The sequence below is a fragment of the Oncorhynchus mykiss genome, chromosome 9 (assembly GCF_057628025.1).
Source record: "Oncorhynchus mykiss isolate SJ-2025 chromosome 9, ASM5762802v1, whole genome shotgun sequence".
NCBI lineage: Eukaryota > Metazoa > Chordata > Actinopteri > Salmoniformes > Salmonidae > Oncorhynchus > Oncorhynchus mykiss.
Window position 1 is genome coordinate 9,822,842 of NC_143030.1, and position 17,704 is coordinate 9,840,545.

The following is a 17,704-nucleotide window of genomic DNA, read 5'->3' on the forward strand; positions in this document are numbered from 1 at the left end:
AGCCCTCTCTCACCTACGACAACGGAGGAACCAGCCCTCTCTCACCTACGACAACGGAGGAACCAGCCCTCTCTCACCTACGACAACGGAGGAACCAGCCCTCTCTCACCTAGGTCAACGGAGGAACCAGCCCTCTCTCACCTAGGTCAACGGAGAGACCAGCCCTCTCTCACCTACGTCAACGGAGAGACCAGCCCTCTCTCACCTACGTCAAGGGAGGAACCAGCCCTCTCTCACCTACGACAACGGAGGAACCAGCCCTCTCTCACCTACGACAACGGAGGAACCAGCCCTCTCTCACCTACGACAACGGAGGAACCAGCCCTCTCTCACCTAGGTCAACGGAGGAACCAGCCCTCTCTCACAACGTCAACGGAGGAACCAGCCCTCTCTCACCTACGACAACGGAGGAACCAGCCCTCTCTCACCTACGACAACGGAGGAACCAGCCCTCTCTCACCTACGACAACGGAGGAACCAGCCCTCTCTCACTACGTCAACGGAGGAACCAGCCCTCTCTCACTACGTCAACGGAGGAACCAGCCCCCTCTCACCTACGTCAACGGAGGAACCAGCCCCATCTCACCTACGACAACGGAGGAACCAGCCCTCTCTCACCTACGTCAACGGAGGAACCAGCCCTCTCTCACCTACGACAACGGAGGAACCAGCCCTCTCTCACCTACGACAACGGAGGAACCAGCCCTCTCTCACCTACGACAACGGAGGAACCAGCCCTCTCTCACCTACGACAACGGAGGAACCAGCCCTCTCTCACCTACGACAACGGAGGAACCAGCCCTCTCTCACCTACGTCAACGGAGGAACCAGCCCCATCTCACCTACGACAACGGAGGAACCAGCCCCATCTCACCTACGACAACGGAGGAACCAGCCCTCTCTCACCTACGACAACGGAGGAACCAGCCCTCTCTCACCTAGGTCAACGGAGAGACCAGCCCTCTCTCACCTACGACAACGGAGGAACCAGCCCTCTCTCACCTAGGTCAACGGAGGAACCAGCCCTCTCTCACTACGTCAACGGAGGAACCAGCCCTCTCTCACTACGACAACGGAGGAACCAGCCCTCTCTCACCTACGTCAAGGGAGGAACCAGCCCTCTCTCACCTACGTCAACGGAGGAACCAGCCCTCTCTCACCTACGACAACGGAGGAACCAGCCCTCTCTCACCTACGACAACGGAGGAACCAGCCCTCTCTCACCTACGACAACGGAGGAACCAGCCCTCTCTCACTACGTCAACGGAGGAACCAGCCCTCTCTCACCTACGACAACGGAGGAACCAGCCCTCTCTCACCTACGACAACGGAGGAACCAGCCCTCTCTCACCTACGACAACGGAGGAACCAGCCCTCTCTCACCTACGACAACGGAGGAACCAGCCCTCTCTCACCTACGACAACGGAGGAACCAGCCCTCTCTCACCTACGTCAACGGAGGAACCAGCCCTCTCTCACCTACGACAACGGAGGAACCAGCCCTCTCTCACTACGTCAACGGAGGAACCAGCCCTCTCTCACTACGTCAACGGAGGAACCAGCCCTCTCTCACTACGTCAACGGAGGAACCAGCCCTCTCTCACCTACGACAACGGAGGAACCAGCCCTCTCTCACTACGTCAACGGAGGAACCAGCCCTCTCTCACCTACGTCAACGGAGAGACCAGCCCTCTCCCACCTACGACAACGGAGAGACCAGCCCTCTCTCACAACGTCAACGGAGGAACCAGCCCTCTCTCACAACGTCAACGGAGAGACCAGCCCTCTCTCACCTACGTCAACGGAGAGACCAGCCCTCTCTCACCTACGACAACGGAGAGACCAGCCCTCTCTCACAACGTCAACGGAGGAACCAGCCCTCTCTCACCTACGACAACGGAGGAACCAGCCCTCTCTCACCTACGACAACGGAGGAACCAGCCCTCTCTCACCTACGACAACGGAGGAACCAGCCCTCTCTCACCTACGTCAACGGAGGAACCAGCCCTCTCTCACCTACGTCAAGGGAGGAACCAGCCCTCTCTCACCTACGACAACGGAGGAACCAGCCCTCTCTCACCTACGACAACGGAGGAACCAGCCCTCTCTCACCTACGACAACGGAGGAACCAGCCCTCTCTCACCTACGTCAACGGAGGAACCAGCCCTCTCTCACTACGTCAACGGAGGAACCAGCCCCATCTCACCTACGACAACGGAGGAACCAGCCCTCTCTCACCTACGACAACGGAGGAACCAGCCCTCTCTCACCTACGACAACGGAGGAACCAGCCCTCTCTCACCTACGACAACGGAGGAACCAGCCCCATCTCACCTACGACAACGGAGGAACCAGCCCTCTCTCACCTACGACAACGGAGGAACCAGCCCCATCTCACCTACGACAACGGAGGAACCAGCCCTCTCTCACTACGTCAACGGAGGAACCAGCCCTCTCTCACCTACGACAACGGAGGAACCAGCCCTCTCTCACCTACGACAACGGAGGAACCAGCCCTCTCTCACCTACGTCAACGGAGGAACCAGCCCTCTCTCACTACGTCAACGGAGGAACCAGCCCTCTCTCACCTACGACAACGGAGGAACCAGCCCTCTCTCACCTACGACAACGGAGGAACCAGCCCTCTCTCACCTACGACAACGGAGGAACCAGCCCTCTCTCACTACGTCAACGGAGGAACCAGCCCTCTCTCACCTAAGGCAAAAGAGGAACCAGCCCTCTCTCACCTACGACAACGGAGGAACCAGCCCTCTCTCACCTACGACAACGGAGGAACCAGCCCTCTCTCACCTACGACAACGGAGGAACCAGCCCTCTCTCACTACGACAACGGAGGAACCAGCCCTCTCTCACCTACGTCAACGGAGGAACCAGCCCTCTCTCACCTACGACAACGGAGGAACCAGCCCTCTCTCACCTACGACAACGGAGGAACCAGCCCTCTCTCACCTACGACAACGGAGGATCCAGCCCTCTCTCACCTACGACAACGGAGGAACCAGCCCTCTCTCACCTACGACAACGGAGGAACCAGCCCTCTAAATAAATGAACCAATGATTGACAGGGAAAGACGTAAGGAACGAACCCTAACACATACTTTGGCCTAAACATCAGCGCCACAGGTAACTTCCACAAAGCTGTGAACGATCTGAGAGACAAGGCAAGAAGGGCATTCTATGCCATCAAAAGAAACATAACATTTGCCATGCAAATTAGGATCTGGCAAAAAATACTTGAATCAGTCATAGAGCCCATTGCCCTTTATGGTTGGGAGGTCTGGGGTCCGCTCACCAACCAAGAATTAGTCAAATGGGACAAACACCAAATTGAGACTCTGCACGCAGAATTCTGCAAAAATATCCTCTGTGTACAACGTAGAACATCAAATAATGCATGCCGAGCAGAATTAGGCCGATACCCACTAATTATCAAAATCCAGAAAAGAGCCGTTAAATTCTATAACCACCTAAAAGGAAGCGATTCACAAACCATCCATAACAAAGCCATCACCTACAGAGAGATGAACCTGGAGAAGAGTCCCCTAAGCAAGCTGGTCCTGGGGCTCTGTTCACAAACACAAACACACCCTACAGAGCCCCAAGACAACAGCACAATTAGACCCAACCAAATCATGAGAAAACAAAAAGATAATTATTTCCAATGTGTCAAGTAATTAACAAAAAAACTGAGCAAACTAGAATGCTATTTGGCCCTAAACAGAGAGTACACAGTGGCAGAATACCTGACCACTGTGACTGACCCAAAATTAAGGAAAGCTTTGACTATGTACAGACTCAGTGAGCATAGCCTTGCTATTGAGAAAGGCTGCCGTAGGCAGACATGGCTCTCAAGAGAAGACAGGCTATGTGCTCACTGCCCACAAAATGAGGTGGAAACCGAGCTGCACTTCCTAACCTTCTGCCCAATGTATGACCATATTAGAGACACATATTTCCCTCAGATTACACAGATCCACAAAGAATTCGAAAACAATTCCAATTTTGATAAACTCCCATATCTACTGGGTGAAATACCACAGTGTTCCATCACAGCAGCAAGATGTGTGACCTGTTGCCACGAGAAAAGGTCAACCAGTGAAGAACAAACACCATTGTGAATACAACCCATATTTATTGTTTATTATCTACTTCATTTGCTTTGGCAATGTTAACATATGTTTCCCATGTCAATAAAGCCCCTTGAATTGAAAAGCCAAGCGGTCAGCTTTGTGTGTGTGTGTGTGTGTGGGGGGGGGGGGGTACCTGTGTAGAGTACTGTAGTGCTCTAGTATTGCAAGAGCCTTATCACCAGAGAGTCCAGAGATCTGCATCAGCTGTCTGGCAAACACCTCTCTCACTGTCTGACACTGTAGAGACAGAGAGGATTAACAAACACCTCTCACTGTAAAGACAGAGATGGTTAACAAACACCTCTCACTGTAGAGACAGAGGATTAAACAAACACCTCTCACTGTAGAGACAGAGATGATTAACAAACACCTCTCACTGTAGAGACAGAGATGGTTAACAAACACCTCTCACTGTAGAGACAGAGATGATTAACAAACACCTCTCACTGTAGAGACAGAGATGGTTAACAAACACCTCTCACTGTAGAGACAGAGATGATTAACAAACACCTCTCACTGTAGAGACAGAGATGATTAACAAACACCTCTCACTGTAGAGACAGAGATGATTAACAAACACCTCTCACTGTAGAGACAGAGATGATTAACAAACACCTCTCACTGTAGAGACAGAGATGGTTAACAAACACCTCTCACTGTAGAGACAGAGGATTAAACAAACACCTCTCACTGTAGAGACAGAGATGATTAACAAACACCTCTCACTGTAGAGACAGAGATGATTAACAAACACCTCTCACTGTAGAGACAGAGATGATTAACAAACACCTCTCACTGTAGAGACAGAGAGGCTTAACAAACACCTCTCACTGTAGAGACAGAGAGGGTTAACAAACACCTCTCACTGTAGAGACAGAGATGATTAACAAACACCTCTCACTGTAGAGACAGAGATGATTAACAAACACCTCTCACTGTAGAGACAGAGGATTAAACAAACACCTCTCACTGTAGAGACAGAGAGGATTAACAAACACCTCTCACTGTAGAGACAGAGATGATTAACAAACACCTCTCACTGTAGAGACAGAGATGATTAACAAACACCTCTCACTGTAGAGACAGAGATGATTAACAAACACCTCTCACTGTAGAGACAGAGATGATTAACAAACACCTCTCACTGTAGAGACAGAGAGGCTTAACACCTCTCACTGTAGAGACAGAGATGATTAACAAACACCTCTCACTGTAGAGAGACAGAGATGATTAACAAACACCTCTCACTGTAGAGACAGAGAGGATTAACAAACACCTCTCACTGTAGAGACAGAGATGATTAACACCTCTCACTGTAGAGACAGAGATGATTAACAAACACCTCTCACTGTAGAGAGACAGAGATGATTAACAAACACCTCTCACTGTAGAGAGACAGAGAGGATTAACAAACACCTCTCACTGTAGAGACAGAGATGATTAACAAACACCTCTCACTGTAGAGACAGAGATGATTAACAAACACCTCTCACTGTAGACAGAGATGATTAACAAACACCTCTCACTGTAGAGACAGAGAGGCTTAACAAACACCTCTCACTGTAGAGACAGAGATGATTAACAAACACCTCTCACTGTAGAGACAGAGATGATTAACAAACACCTCTCACTGTAGAGACAGAGGCTTAACAAACACCTCTCACTGTAGAGAGACAGAGATGATTAACAAACACCTCTCACTGTAGAGACAGATGTCAGAGAGACAGAGATGATTAACCTCTTAGATCTCTAGGGGCGCTATTTCATTTTTGGATAAAAAACGTTCCCGTTTTAAGCGCGATATTTTGTCACGAAAAGATGCTCGACTATGCATATTCTTGACAGTTTTGACAGTTTGGAAAGAAAACACTCTGAAGTTTCAGAATCTGCAAAGATTTTGTCTGTAAGTGCCCCAGAACTCATTCTACAGGCGAAACCAAGATGATGCATCACCCAGGAATTAGCAGAATTTCTGAAGCTCTGTTTTCCATTCTCTCCTTATATGGCTGTGATTGCGCAACGAATGAGCCTACACTTTCTGTCGTTCGCCCAAGGTCTTAGCAGCATTGTGACGTATTTGTAGGCATATCATTGGAAGATTGACCATAAGAGACTACATTTTCCAAGTGTCCGCCTGGTGTCCTGCGTCGAATTCGGTGCGCAATTGCCAGCTGCTTCCACTTTACCATTTGATTCAGGGGAGAAAGCATGTGTCCAAGAACGATGTATCAATGAAGAGATATGTGAAAAACACCTTGATGATTGATTCTAAACAACGTTTGCCATGTTTTCAGTCGATATTATGGATTTAATTTGGAAAAAAGTTCGCGTTTTGAGGACTGAATTTTCGGGGTTTTTTTGGTAGCCAAATGTGATGTATAAAACGGAGCTATTTCTAATACACAAAGAATCTTTTTGGAAATCTGAGCATCTGCTATCTAACTGAGAGTATCCTCATTGAAAACATCAGAAGTTCTTCAAAGGTAAATGATTTTATTTGAAGGCTTTTATGTTTTTGTTGAAATGTTGCGTGCTGGATGCTGACGCTAATGCTAACGCTAAATCCTTTGTTTGCTAGCTACTGTTACACAAATTATTGTTTTCCTATGGTTGAGAAGCATATTTTGAAAATCTGAGATGACAGTTTTGTTTACAAAAGGCTAAGCTTGCGAGATGGCATATTTATTTCATTTCATTTGCGATTTTCATGAATAGTTAACGTTGCGTTATGGTAATGAGCTTGAGGCTGTAGTCACGATACCGGATCCGGGTTTGGGAGATCAGAGAGGTTAACAAACACCTCTCACTGTAGAGACAGATGTCAGAGAGACAGAGATGATTAACAAACACCTCTCACTGTAGAGACAGATGTCAGAGAGACAGAGATGATTAACAAACACCTCTCACTGTAGAGACAGATGTCAGAGAGACAGAGAGGATTAACAAACACCTCTCACTGTAGAGAGACAGAGATGATTAACAAACACCTCTCACTGTAGAGACAGAGAGGCTTAACAAACACCTCTCACTGTAGAGAGACAGAAATTATTAACAAACACCTCTCTCACTGTAGAGACAGAGATGATTAACAAACACCTCTCACTGTAGAGACAGAGATGATTAACAAACACCTCTCACTGTAGAGACAGAGATGATTAACAAACACCTCTCACTGTAGAGACAGAGATGATTAACAAACACCTCTCACTGTAGAGAGACAGAGATGATTAACAAACACCTCTCACTGTAGAGAGACAGAGATGATTAACAAACACCTCTCACTGTAGAGAGACAGAGATGATTAACAAACACCTCTCACTGTAGAGAGACAGAGATGATTAACAAACACCTCTCACTGTAGAGAGACAGAGATGATTAACAAACACCTCTCACTGTAGAGACAGAGAGGGTTAACAAACACCTCTCACTGTAGAGACAGAGGATTAAACAAACACCTCTCACTGTAGAGACAGAGATGATTAACAAACACCTCTCACTGTAGAGACAGAGATGATTAACAAACACCTCTCACTGTAGAGACAGAGATGATTAACAAACACCTCTCACTGTAGAGACAGAGATGATTAACAAACACCTCTCACTGTAGAGAGACAGAGATGATTAACACCTCTCACTGTAGAGAGACAGAGAGGGTTAACCTGTTAGAGCTCTAGGGGCGCTATTTCATTTTTGGATAAAAAACGTTCCCGTTTTAAGCGCGATATTTTGTCACGAAAAGATGCTCGACTATGCATATTCTTGACAGTTTTGGAAAGAAAACACTCTGAAGTTTCAGAATCTGCAAAGATTTTGTCTGTAAGTGCCCCAGAACTCATTCTACAGGCAAAACCAAGATGATGCATCAACCAGGAATTAGCAGAATTTCTGAAGCTCTGTTTTCCATTCTCTCCTTATATGGCTGTGATTGCGCAAGGAATGAGCCTACACTTTCTGTCGTTCGCCCAAGGTCTTAGCAGCATTGTGACGTATTTGTAGGCATATCATTGGAAGATTGACCATAAGAGACTACATTTTCCAAGTGTCCGCCTGGTGTCCTGCGTCGAATTCGGTGCGCAATTGCCAGCTGCTTCTACTTTACCATTTGATTCAGGGGAGAAAGCATGTGTCCAAGAACGATGTATCAATGAAGAGATATGTGAAAAACACCTTGATGATACTTTTACACAAATGATTGTTTTCCTATGGTTGAGAAGCATATTTTGAAAATCTGAGATGACAGTGTTGTTTACAAAAGGCTAAGCTTGAGAGATGGCATATTTATTTCATTTCATTTGCGATTTTCATAAATAGTTAACGTTGTGTTATGCTAATGAGCTTGCTGATAGATTTACACAATCCTGGATACAGGGGTTTTTTCATAGCTAAACGTGACGCAGAAAACAGAGAGATTTGTCCTAAACAAATAATCTTTCAGGAAAAACTGAACATTTGCTATCTGAGAGTCTCCTCATTGAAAACATCTGAAGTTCTTCAAAGGTAAATGATTTTATTTGAATGCTTTTCTGTTTTTTTGTGTAAATGTTGCCAGCTGAATGCTAATGCTAAATGCTACGTTAGCCATCAATACTGTTACACAAATGCTTGTTTTGCAATGGTTGAGAAGCATATTTTGAAAATCTGAGATGACAGTGTTGTTAACAAAAGGCTAAGCTTGAGAGCTAGCATATTTATTTCATTTCATTTGCGATTTTCATGAATAGTTAACGTTGCGTTATGGTAATGAGCTTGAGTCTGTATTCACGATCCCGGATCTGGGATGGGGAGATCAGAAAGGTTAAAGAAACACCTCTCACTGTAGAGACAGAGAGGGTTAACAAACACCTCTCACTGTAGAGACAGAGATGATTAACAAACACCTCTCACTGTAGAGACAGAGAGGGTTAACAAACACCTCTCACTGTAGAGACAGAGAGGCTTAACAAACACCTCTCACTGTAGAGACAGAGAGGCTTAACAAACACCTCTCACTGTAAAGACAGAGAGGGTTAACAAACACCTCTCACTGTAGAGACAGAGATGATTAACAAACACCTCTCACTGTAGAGACAGAGAGGGTTAACAAACACCTCTCACTGTAGAGACAGAGGATTAAACAAACACCTCTCACTGTAGACAGAGAGGGTTAACAAACACCTCTCACTGTAGAGACAGAGATGATTAACAAACACCTCTCACTGTAGAGACAGAGATGATTAACAAACACCTCTCACTGTAGAGACAGAGATGATTAACAAACACCTCTCACTGTAGAGACAGAGAGGCTTAACAAACACCTCTCACTGTAGAGACAGAGAGGCTTAACAAACACCTCTCACTGTAGAGAGACAGAGATGATTAACAAACACCTCACTGTAGAGAGACAGAGATGATTAACACCTCTCACTGTAGAGAGACAGAGAGGACTAACAAACACCTTGTTCTTGACAGCTCCTTGGTTGAACTCTGCGAAGGAGATGAGAGAACAGGAGGGGTCCTCTCTCTCCCTCCCTCCACACTCTTCCTCGTTCTGTCCATCCCCCTCTAGCTCCCTGGAGCGACAGACCAACGTACGGTTCTAAATCAGAAAACAATAAGATGAAAATCAGTGAAAACCACTTGATGAATAATGAGATATATGAACACATGGGAAGAGCACCAGAGTTGGCATTTACCATTATATTACAGCTACATTACCATTACATTACCTCTATATTACATTACCTCTATATTACATTACCTCTATATTACCATTACATTACCTCTATATTACATTACCACTACATTACCACTACATTACCATTACATTACCTCTATAGTACATTACCTCTATATTACATTACCACTACATTACCGCTATATTACATTACCACTATATAACCGCTACATTACCACTATATAACCGGTGCATTATCGCTATGTTACATTACCATTATATTACCACTATATAACCACTATATTACTGCTGCATTTACCATTATATTACAGCTAAATTACCATTACATTACCTCTATATCACCATTATATTACAGCTACATTACCTCTATATAACCACTACATTACCATTATATTACCACTATATCACCATTATATTACAGCTGCATTACCACTATATTACAGCTACATTACCATTACATTACCTCTATATTACATTACCACTACAATACCACTATATAACCGCTGCATTATCGCCATGTTACATTACCACTACATTATCACTATATTCCATTATCACTATATTACAGATACATTACCATTACATCGCATCTATATTACATTACCACTATATTACATTACCACTATATTACATTACCACTATATTACATTACCATTACCACTATATTATATTACCATTACCACTATATTACATTACCACTACCACTATATTACATTACATCATCATTACCACTACATTACCGCTATATTACCACTATATTACATTACATCACCATTACCACTACATTACCACTGTATTAAATCACCATTACCACTATATTACATTACCACTACCACTATATTACCTTACCACCATATTACATTACCACTACCACTATATTACCTTACCACCATATTACGTTACCACTACCACTATATTACATTACATCATTACCACTACATTACCACTATATTACATTACATCACCATTACCACTACATTACCACTATATTACATCACCATTACCACTACATTACCACTATATTACATCACCATTACCGCTACATTACCACTATATTACATCACCATTACCGCTACATTACCACTATATTATCATTCTATTCAGTATGGGGCTAGAGTCAAATGCTGAATGCTGTAGTTAACTTTTTAGTTTTAAATGTTTATTCTATTCTAAATAATATAGAATCCAAAACATCAGTATCAAGACCTGGTATAGCTTGGTGATGTATCTGGTCGGTTGTGTGTTTGTGTACAGCACCAGCCAAAAGTTTGGACACACCTACTCATTCAAGGGTTTTTCTTTATTTTTACTATTTTCTACATTGTGAAAAATAGTGAAGACATCAAAAACTATAAAATAACACATGGAATCATGTTGTAACCAAAAAAAAAAGTGTTAATTAAAATTAAAATATATTTTGAGATTCTTCAAAGTAGCCACCCTTTGCCTTGATGACAGCGTTCCACACTCTTGGCATTCTCTCAACCAGTTTCACCTGGAATGCTTTTCTAATAGTCTTGAAGGAGTTCCCACATATGCTGAGCACTTGTTGGCTGCTTTTCCTTCACTCTGTGGTCCAAATCATCCCAAACCATCTCAATTGGGTTGAGGTCGGGTGATTGTGATTTTTTACGTTGCACCTTATCAATTCCCGAAATTAAACTGAAAAATGATTGTGCAAATCCCTCAGGCTATAGTGGGATATAGGCTTTCAGAAGTGCCATGGTCAGGCATCTGGTCAAGTGTGTGTGTGTGTGTGTGTGTGTGTGTGTGTGTATGTGTGTGTGTGTGTATAGTTAGTTACCTGGTATAGCTTGGAGAGGTATCGGGTCATGACAGTGAGGTAGGCAACAGACTCCTTCACGTCCTGGACCCTCTTCACAAAGAAGCCATCTACCACCTGACAGAGTTGGAAAGGTAAGTTATAGCCAGTAGTCACGAAACAGGGCCAGGAGTCACAAAACAGGGCCAGGAGTCACGAAACAGGGCCAGGAGTCACAAAACAGGGCCAGGAGTCACGAAACAGGGCCAGGAGTCACGAAACAGGGCCAGGAGTCACGAAACAGGGCCAGGAGTCACGAAACAGGGCCAGGAGTCACGAAACAGGGCCAGGAGTCACGAAACAGGGCCAGGAGTCACGAAACAGGGCCAGGAGTCACGAAACAGGGCCAGGAGTCACGAAACAGCGCCAGTAGTCACAAAACAGGGCCAGGAGTCACAAAACAGGGCCAGGAGTCACAAAACAGGGCCAGGAGTCACAAAACAGGGCCAGGAGTCACGAAACAGGGCCAGGAGTCACGAAACAGGGCCAGGAGTCACGAAACAGGGCCAGTAGTCACGAAACAGGGCCAGGAGTCACAAAACAGGGCCAGTAGTCACAAAACAGGGCCAGGAGTCACAAAACATTGTAGGGGGTCTCAGGTTGTATTGACTATAGTCTGCTGTAGGGGGGGGTCTCAGGTTGTATTAACTATAGTCTGCTGTAGAGGGGGGTCTCAGGTTGTATTAACTATAGTCTGCTGTAAGGGGGGTCTCAGGTTGTATTAACTATAGTCTGCTGTAGGGGGGTCTCAGGTTGTATTAACTATAGTCTGCTGTAGGGGGGGTCTCAGGTTGTATTAACTATAGTCTGCTGTAGGGGGGGGGGTCTCAGGTTGTATTAACTATTGTCTGCTGTAGGGGGGGGGTCTCAGGTTGTATTGACTATAGTCTGCTGTAGGGGGGGGGTCTCAGGTTGTATTAACTATTGTCTGCTGTAGGGGGGGGGGGTCTCAGGTTGTATTAACTATAGTCTGCTGTAGGGGGGGGTCTCAGGTTGTATTAACTATAGTCTGCTGTAGGGGGGGGTCTCAGGTTGTATTAACTATAGCCTGCTGTAGGGTGGTGGGTCTCAGGTGTACCTGTGTATTAACTATAGCCTGCTGTAGCGTGGTCTCAGGTGTACCTGTGTATTAACTATAGCCTGCTGTAGGGTGGTGGGTCTCAGGTGTACCTGTGTATTAACTATAGCCTGCTGTAGCGTGGTCTCAGGTGTACCTGTGTATTAACTATAGCCTGCTGTAGCGTGGTCTCAGGTTGTATTAACTATAGCCTGCTGTAGCGTGGTCTCAGGTTGTATTAACTATAGCCTGCTGTAGGGTGGTGGGTCTCAGGTTGTATTAACTATAGTCTGGTGTAGGGTGGTGGGTCTCAGGTGTACCTGTGTATTAACTATAGCCTGCTGTAGGGTGGTGGGTCTCAGGTGTACCTGTGTATTAACTATAGCCTGCTGTAGCGTGGTCTCAGGTGTACCTGTGTATTAACTATAGCCTGCTGTAGCGTGGTCTCAGGTGTACCTGTGTATTAACTATAGCCTGCTGTAGCGTGGTCTCAGGTGTACCTGTGTATTAACTATAGCCTGCTGTAGCGTGGTCTCAGGTGTACCTGTGTATTAACTATAGCCTGCTGTAGCGTGGTCTCAGGTGTACCTGTGTATTAACTATAGCCTGCTGTAGCGTGGTCTCAGGTGTACCTGTGTATTAACTATAGCCTGCTGTAGCGTGGTCTCAGGTGTACCTGTGTATTAACTATAGCCTGCTGTAGCGTGGTCTCAGGTGTACCTGTGTATTAACTATAGCCTGCTGTAGGGTGGTGGGTCTCAGGTGTACCTGTGTATTAACTATAGCCTGCTGTAGCGTGGTCTCAGGTGTACCTGTGTATTAACTATAGCCTGCTGTAGCGTGGTCTCAGGTTGTATTAACTATAGCCTGCTGTAGCGTGGTCTCAGGTTGTATTAACTATAGCCTGCTGTAGGGTGGTGGGTCTCAGGTTGTATTAACTATAGTCTGGTGTAGGGTGGTGGGTCTCAGGTGTACCTGTGTATTAACTATAGCCTGCTGTAGGGTGGTGGGTCTCAGGTGTACCTGTGTATTAACTATAGCCTGCTGTAGCGTGGTCTCAGGTGTACCTGTGTATTAACTATAGCCTGCTGTAGCGTGGTCTCAGGTGTACCTGTGTATTAACTATAGCCTGCTGTAGCGTGGTCTCAGGTGTACCTGTGTATTAACTATAGCCTGCTGTAGCGTGGTCTCAGGTGTACCTGTGTATTAACTATAGCCTGCTGTAGCGTGGTCTCAGGTGTACCTGTGTATTAACTATAGCCTGCTGTAGCGTGGTCTCAGGTGTACCTGTGTATTAACTATAGCCTGCTGTAGCGTGGTCTCAGGTGTACCTGTGTATTAACTATAGCCTGCTGTAGCGTGGTCTCAGGTGTACCTGTGTATTAACTATAGCCTGCTGTAGCGTGGTCTCAGGTGTACCTGTGTATTAACTATAGCCTGCTGTAGCGTGGTCTCAGGTGTACCTGTGTATTAACTATAGCCTGCTGTAGCGTGGTCTCAGGTGTACCTGTGTATTAACTATAGCCTGCTGTAGCGTGGTCTCAGGTGTACCTGTGTATTAACTATAGCCTGCTGTAGGGTGGTGGGTCTCAGGTGTACCTGTGTATTAACTATAGCCTGCTGTAGCGTGGTCTCAGGTGTACCTGTGTATTAACTATAGCCTGCTGTAGCGTGGTCTCAGGTGTACCTGTGTATTAACTATAGCCTGCTGTAGCGTGGTCTCAGGTGTACCTGTGTATTAACTATAGCCTGCTGTAGCGTGGTCTCAGGTGTACCTGTGTATTAACTATAGCCTGCTGTAGCGTGGTCTCAGGTGTACCTGTGTATTAACTATAGCCTGCTGTAGCGTGGTCTCAGGTGTACCTGTGTATTAACTATAGCCTGCTGTAGCGTGGTCTCAGGTGTACCTGTGTATTAACTATAGCCTGCTGTAGGGTGGTGGGTCTCAGGTGTACCTGTGTATTAACTATAGCCTGCTGTAGGGTGGTGGGTCTCAGGTGTACCTGTGTATTAACTATAGCCTGCTGTAGCGTGGTCTCAGGTGTACCTGTGTATTAACTATAGCCTGCTGTAGCGTGGTCTCAGGTGTACCTGTGTATTAACTATAGCCTGCTGTAGCGTGGTCTCAGGTGTACCTGTGTATTAACTATAGCCTGCTGTAGCGTGGTCTCAGGTGTACCTGTGTATTAACTATAGCCTGCTGTAGCGTGGTCTCAGGTGTACCTGTGTATTAACTATAGCCTGCTGTAGCGTGGTCTCAGGTGTACCTGTGTATTAACTATAGCCTGCTGTAGCGTGGTCTCAGGTGTACCTGTGTATTAACTATAGCCTGCTGTAGCGTGGTCTCAGGTGTACCTGTGTATTAACTATAGCCTGCTGTAGCGTGGTCTCAGGTGTACCTGTGTATTAACTATAGCCTGCTGTAGCGTGGTCTCAGGTGTACCTGTGTATTAACTATAGCCTGCTGTAGCGTGGTCTCAGGTGTACCTGTGTATTAACTATAGCCTGCTGTAGCGTGGTCTCAGGTGTACCTGTGTATTAACTATAGCCTGCTGTAGCGTGGTCTCAGGTGTACCTGTGTATTAACTATAGCCTGCTGTAGCGTGGTCTCAGGTGTACCTGTGTATTAACTATAGCCTTCTGTAGCGTGGTCTCAGGTGTACCTGTGTATTAACTATAGCCTGCTGTAGCGTGGTCTCAGGTGTACCTGTGTATTAACTATAGCCTGCTGTAGCGTGGTCTCAGGTGTACCTGTGTATTAACTATAGCCTGCTGTAGCGTGGTCTCAGGTGTACCTGTGTATTAACTATAGCCTGCTGTAGCGTGGTCTCAGGTGTACCTGTGTATTAACTATAGCCTGCTGTAGCGTGGTCTCAGGTTGTATTAACTATAGCCTGCTGTAGCGTGGTCTCAGGTTGTATTAACTATAGCCTGCTGTAGCGTGGTCTCAGGTGTACCTGTGTATTAACTATAGCCTGCTGTAGCGTGGTCTCAGGTGTACCTGTGTATTAACTATAGCCTGCTGTAGCGTGGTCTCAGGTGTACCTGTGTATTAACTATAGCCTGCTGTAGCGTGGTCTCAGGTGTACCTGTGTATTAACTATAGCCTGCTGTAGCGTGGTCTCAGGTGTACCTGTGTATTAACTATAGCCTGCTGTAGCGTGGTCTCAGGTGTACCTGTGTATTAACTATAGCCTGCTGTAGCGTGGTCTCAGGTGTACCTGTGTATTAACTATAGCCTGCTGTAGCGTGGTCTCAGGTGTACCTGTGTATTAACTATAGCCTGCTGTAGCGTGGTCTCAGGTGTACCTGTGTATTAACTATAGCCTGCTGTAGCGTGGTCTCAGGTAAACTCAGGTGAGCAGCAGCAGAACCACACTCCTCCACCAGGTAGATGGGCTTCTGTAGACCACACCTCTTCAGACGAAACTGAGAGAGAGGTGGAGAGGATGAAATGTCTGAAAACTAACTGCAGGGAAAAAGCAGTATGTTGATGAATCCTGCACACACACACACACACACACACACACACACACACACACACACACCTTCTGTTCCCTGAATCGTCCGTCGATGATGCTACCACACAAGTCGTCCATCCTCTTCCTCTCGATGATGTAATCAAGCACCAGCTCCCTACTTGGAGGGGCACGCAACTGACCTGGAGGGGGAGGGAATGAGAGAAAGGGAGAGAGAGGGAGAGAGGGGGAGAGAGGGGGAGAGAGGGGGGGGGGGGAGGGGGAGAGAGAGGGGGGGAGGGGGAGAGAGCGATGGGAGAGAAAGGGGAGGAAGAGTAGGTTGAAATTAAAACAGTGGATATTCAAAAGAACCGGTCAAAAAGTATTTATAGTATTTATAGTATTTAAAGTATTTATAGTATTTATAGTATTTATAGTATTTATAGTATTTAAAGTATGTATAGTATTTAAAGTATGTATAGTATTTAAAGTATGTATAGTATGTAAAGTATTTAAAGTATGTATAGTATTTAAAGTATTTATAGTATTTATAGTATTTATAGTATTTAAAGTATTTATAGTATTTAAAGTATTTATAGTATTTATAGTATTTAAAGTATTTTTAGTATTTATAGTATTTAAAGTATGTATAGTATTTAAAGTATGTATAGTATTTAAAGTATGTATAGTATTTAAAGTATGTATAGTATTTAAAGTATGTATAGTATTTAAAGTATGTAAAGTATGTATAGTATTTAAAGTATGTATAGTATTTAAAGTATTTAAAGTATGTATAGTATTTAAAGTATTTATAGTATTTAAAGTATTTAAAGTATGTATAGTATTTAAAGTTTTAAAGTATTTATAGTATTAAAAGTATTTATAGTATTTAAAGTATTTAAAGTATTTATAGTATTTATAGTATTTAAAGTATTTAAAGTATTTGACAATAAGGTCCAGAGGAAAGTGTCAGAACGGTGAATCACGGCCCTTTACAAGGTCGCCATCTAGTGGATAAACATGATATACAGTCTACTATTGACATTCATAACGCCTTCACTTTTAGTACCCAGGGGGAAACAGACGTTTAGTACCCAGGGGGAAACAGACTTTTAGTACCCAGGGGGAAACAGACTTTTAGTACCCAGGGGGAAACAGACTTTTAGTACCCAGGGGGAAACAGACTTTTAGTACCCAGGGGGAAACAGACTTTTAGTACCCAGGGGGAAACAGACTTTTAGTACCCAGGGGGAAACAGACTTTTAGTACCCAGGGGGAAACAGACTTTTAGTACCCAGGGGGAAACAGACTTTTAGTACCCAGGGGGAAACAGACTTTTAGTACCCAGGGGGAAACAGACTTTTAGTACCCAGGGGGAAACAGACTTTTAGTACCCAGGGGGAAACAGACTTTTAGTACCCAGGGGGAAACAGACTTTTAGTACCCAGGGGGAAACAGACTTTTAGTACCCAGGGGGAAACAGACTTTTAGTACCCAGGGGGAAACAGACTTTTAGTACCCAGGGGGAAACAGACTTCTAG

The 17,704-nt window shown here is 45.1% G+C and overlaps 1 protein-coding gene and 1 long non-coding RNA gene across 2 annotated transcripts in view; one reads left to right on the top strand and one right to left on the bottom strand.

Moving 5' to 3' along the window:
• LOC149980744 (uncharacterized) overlaps window positions 1-17,704 on the top strand; it is a 139,938-nt gene that overhangs the window by 12,568 nt on the left and 109,666 nt on the right. The window lies entirely within an intron of this gene.
• The window catches only part of mus81 (MUS81 structure-specific endonuclease subunit), a 47,911-nt gene that overhangs the window by 7,160 nt on the left and 23,047 nt on the right, over window positions 1-17,704 (bottom strand). Inside the window, exons 10-14 of the mRNA XM_090183414.1 lie at window positions 16,254-16,366; window positions 16,015-16,134; window positions 11,631-11,726; window positions 9,587-9,727; window positions 4,286-4,389 (exon numbers count right to left, since the gene is read on the bottom strand). Of these exons, the coding sequence (XP_090039540.1) occupies window positions 4,286-4,389; window positions 9,587-9,727; window positions 11,631-11,726; window positions 16,015-16,134; window positions 16,254-16,366 (574 nt within the window). The remainder of the gene's footprint in view (window positions 1-4,285; window positions 4,390-9,586; window positions 9,728-11,630; window positions 11,727-16,014; window positions 16,135-16,253; window positions 16,367-17,704) is intronic.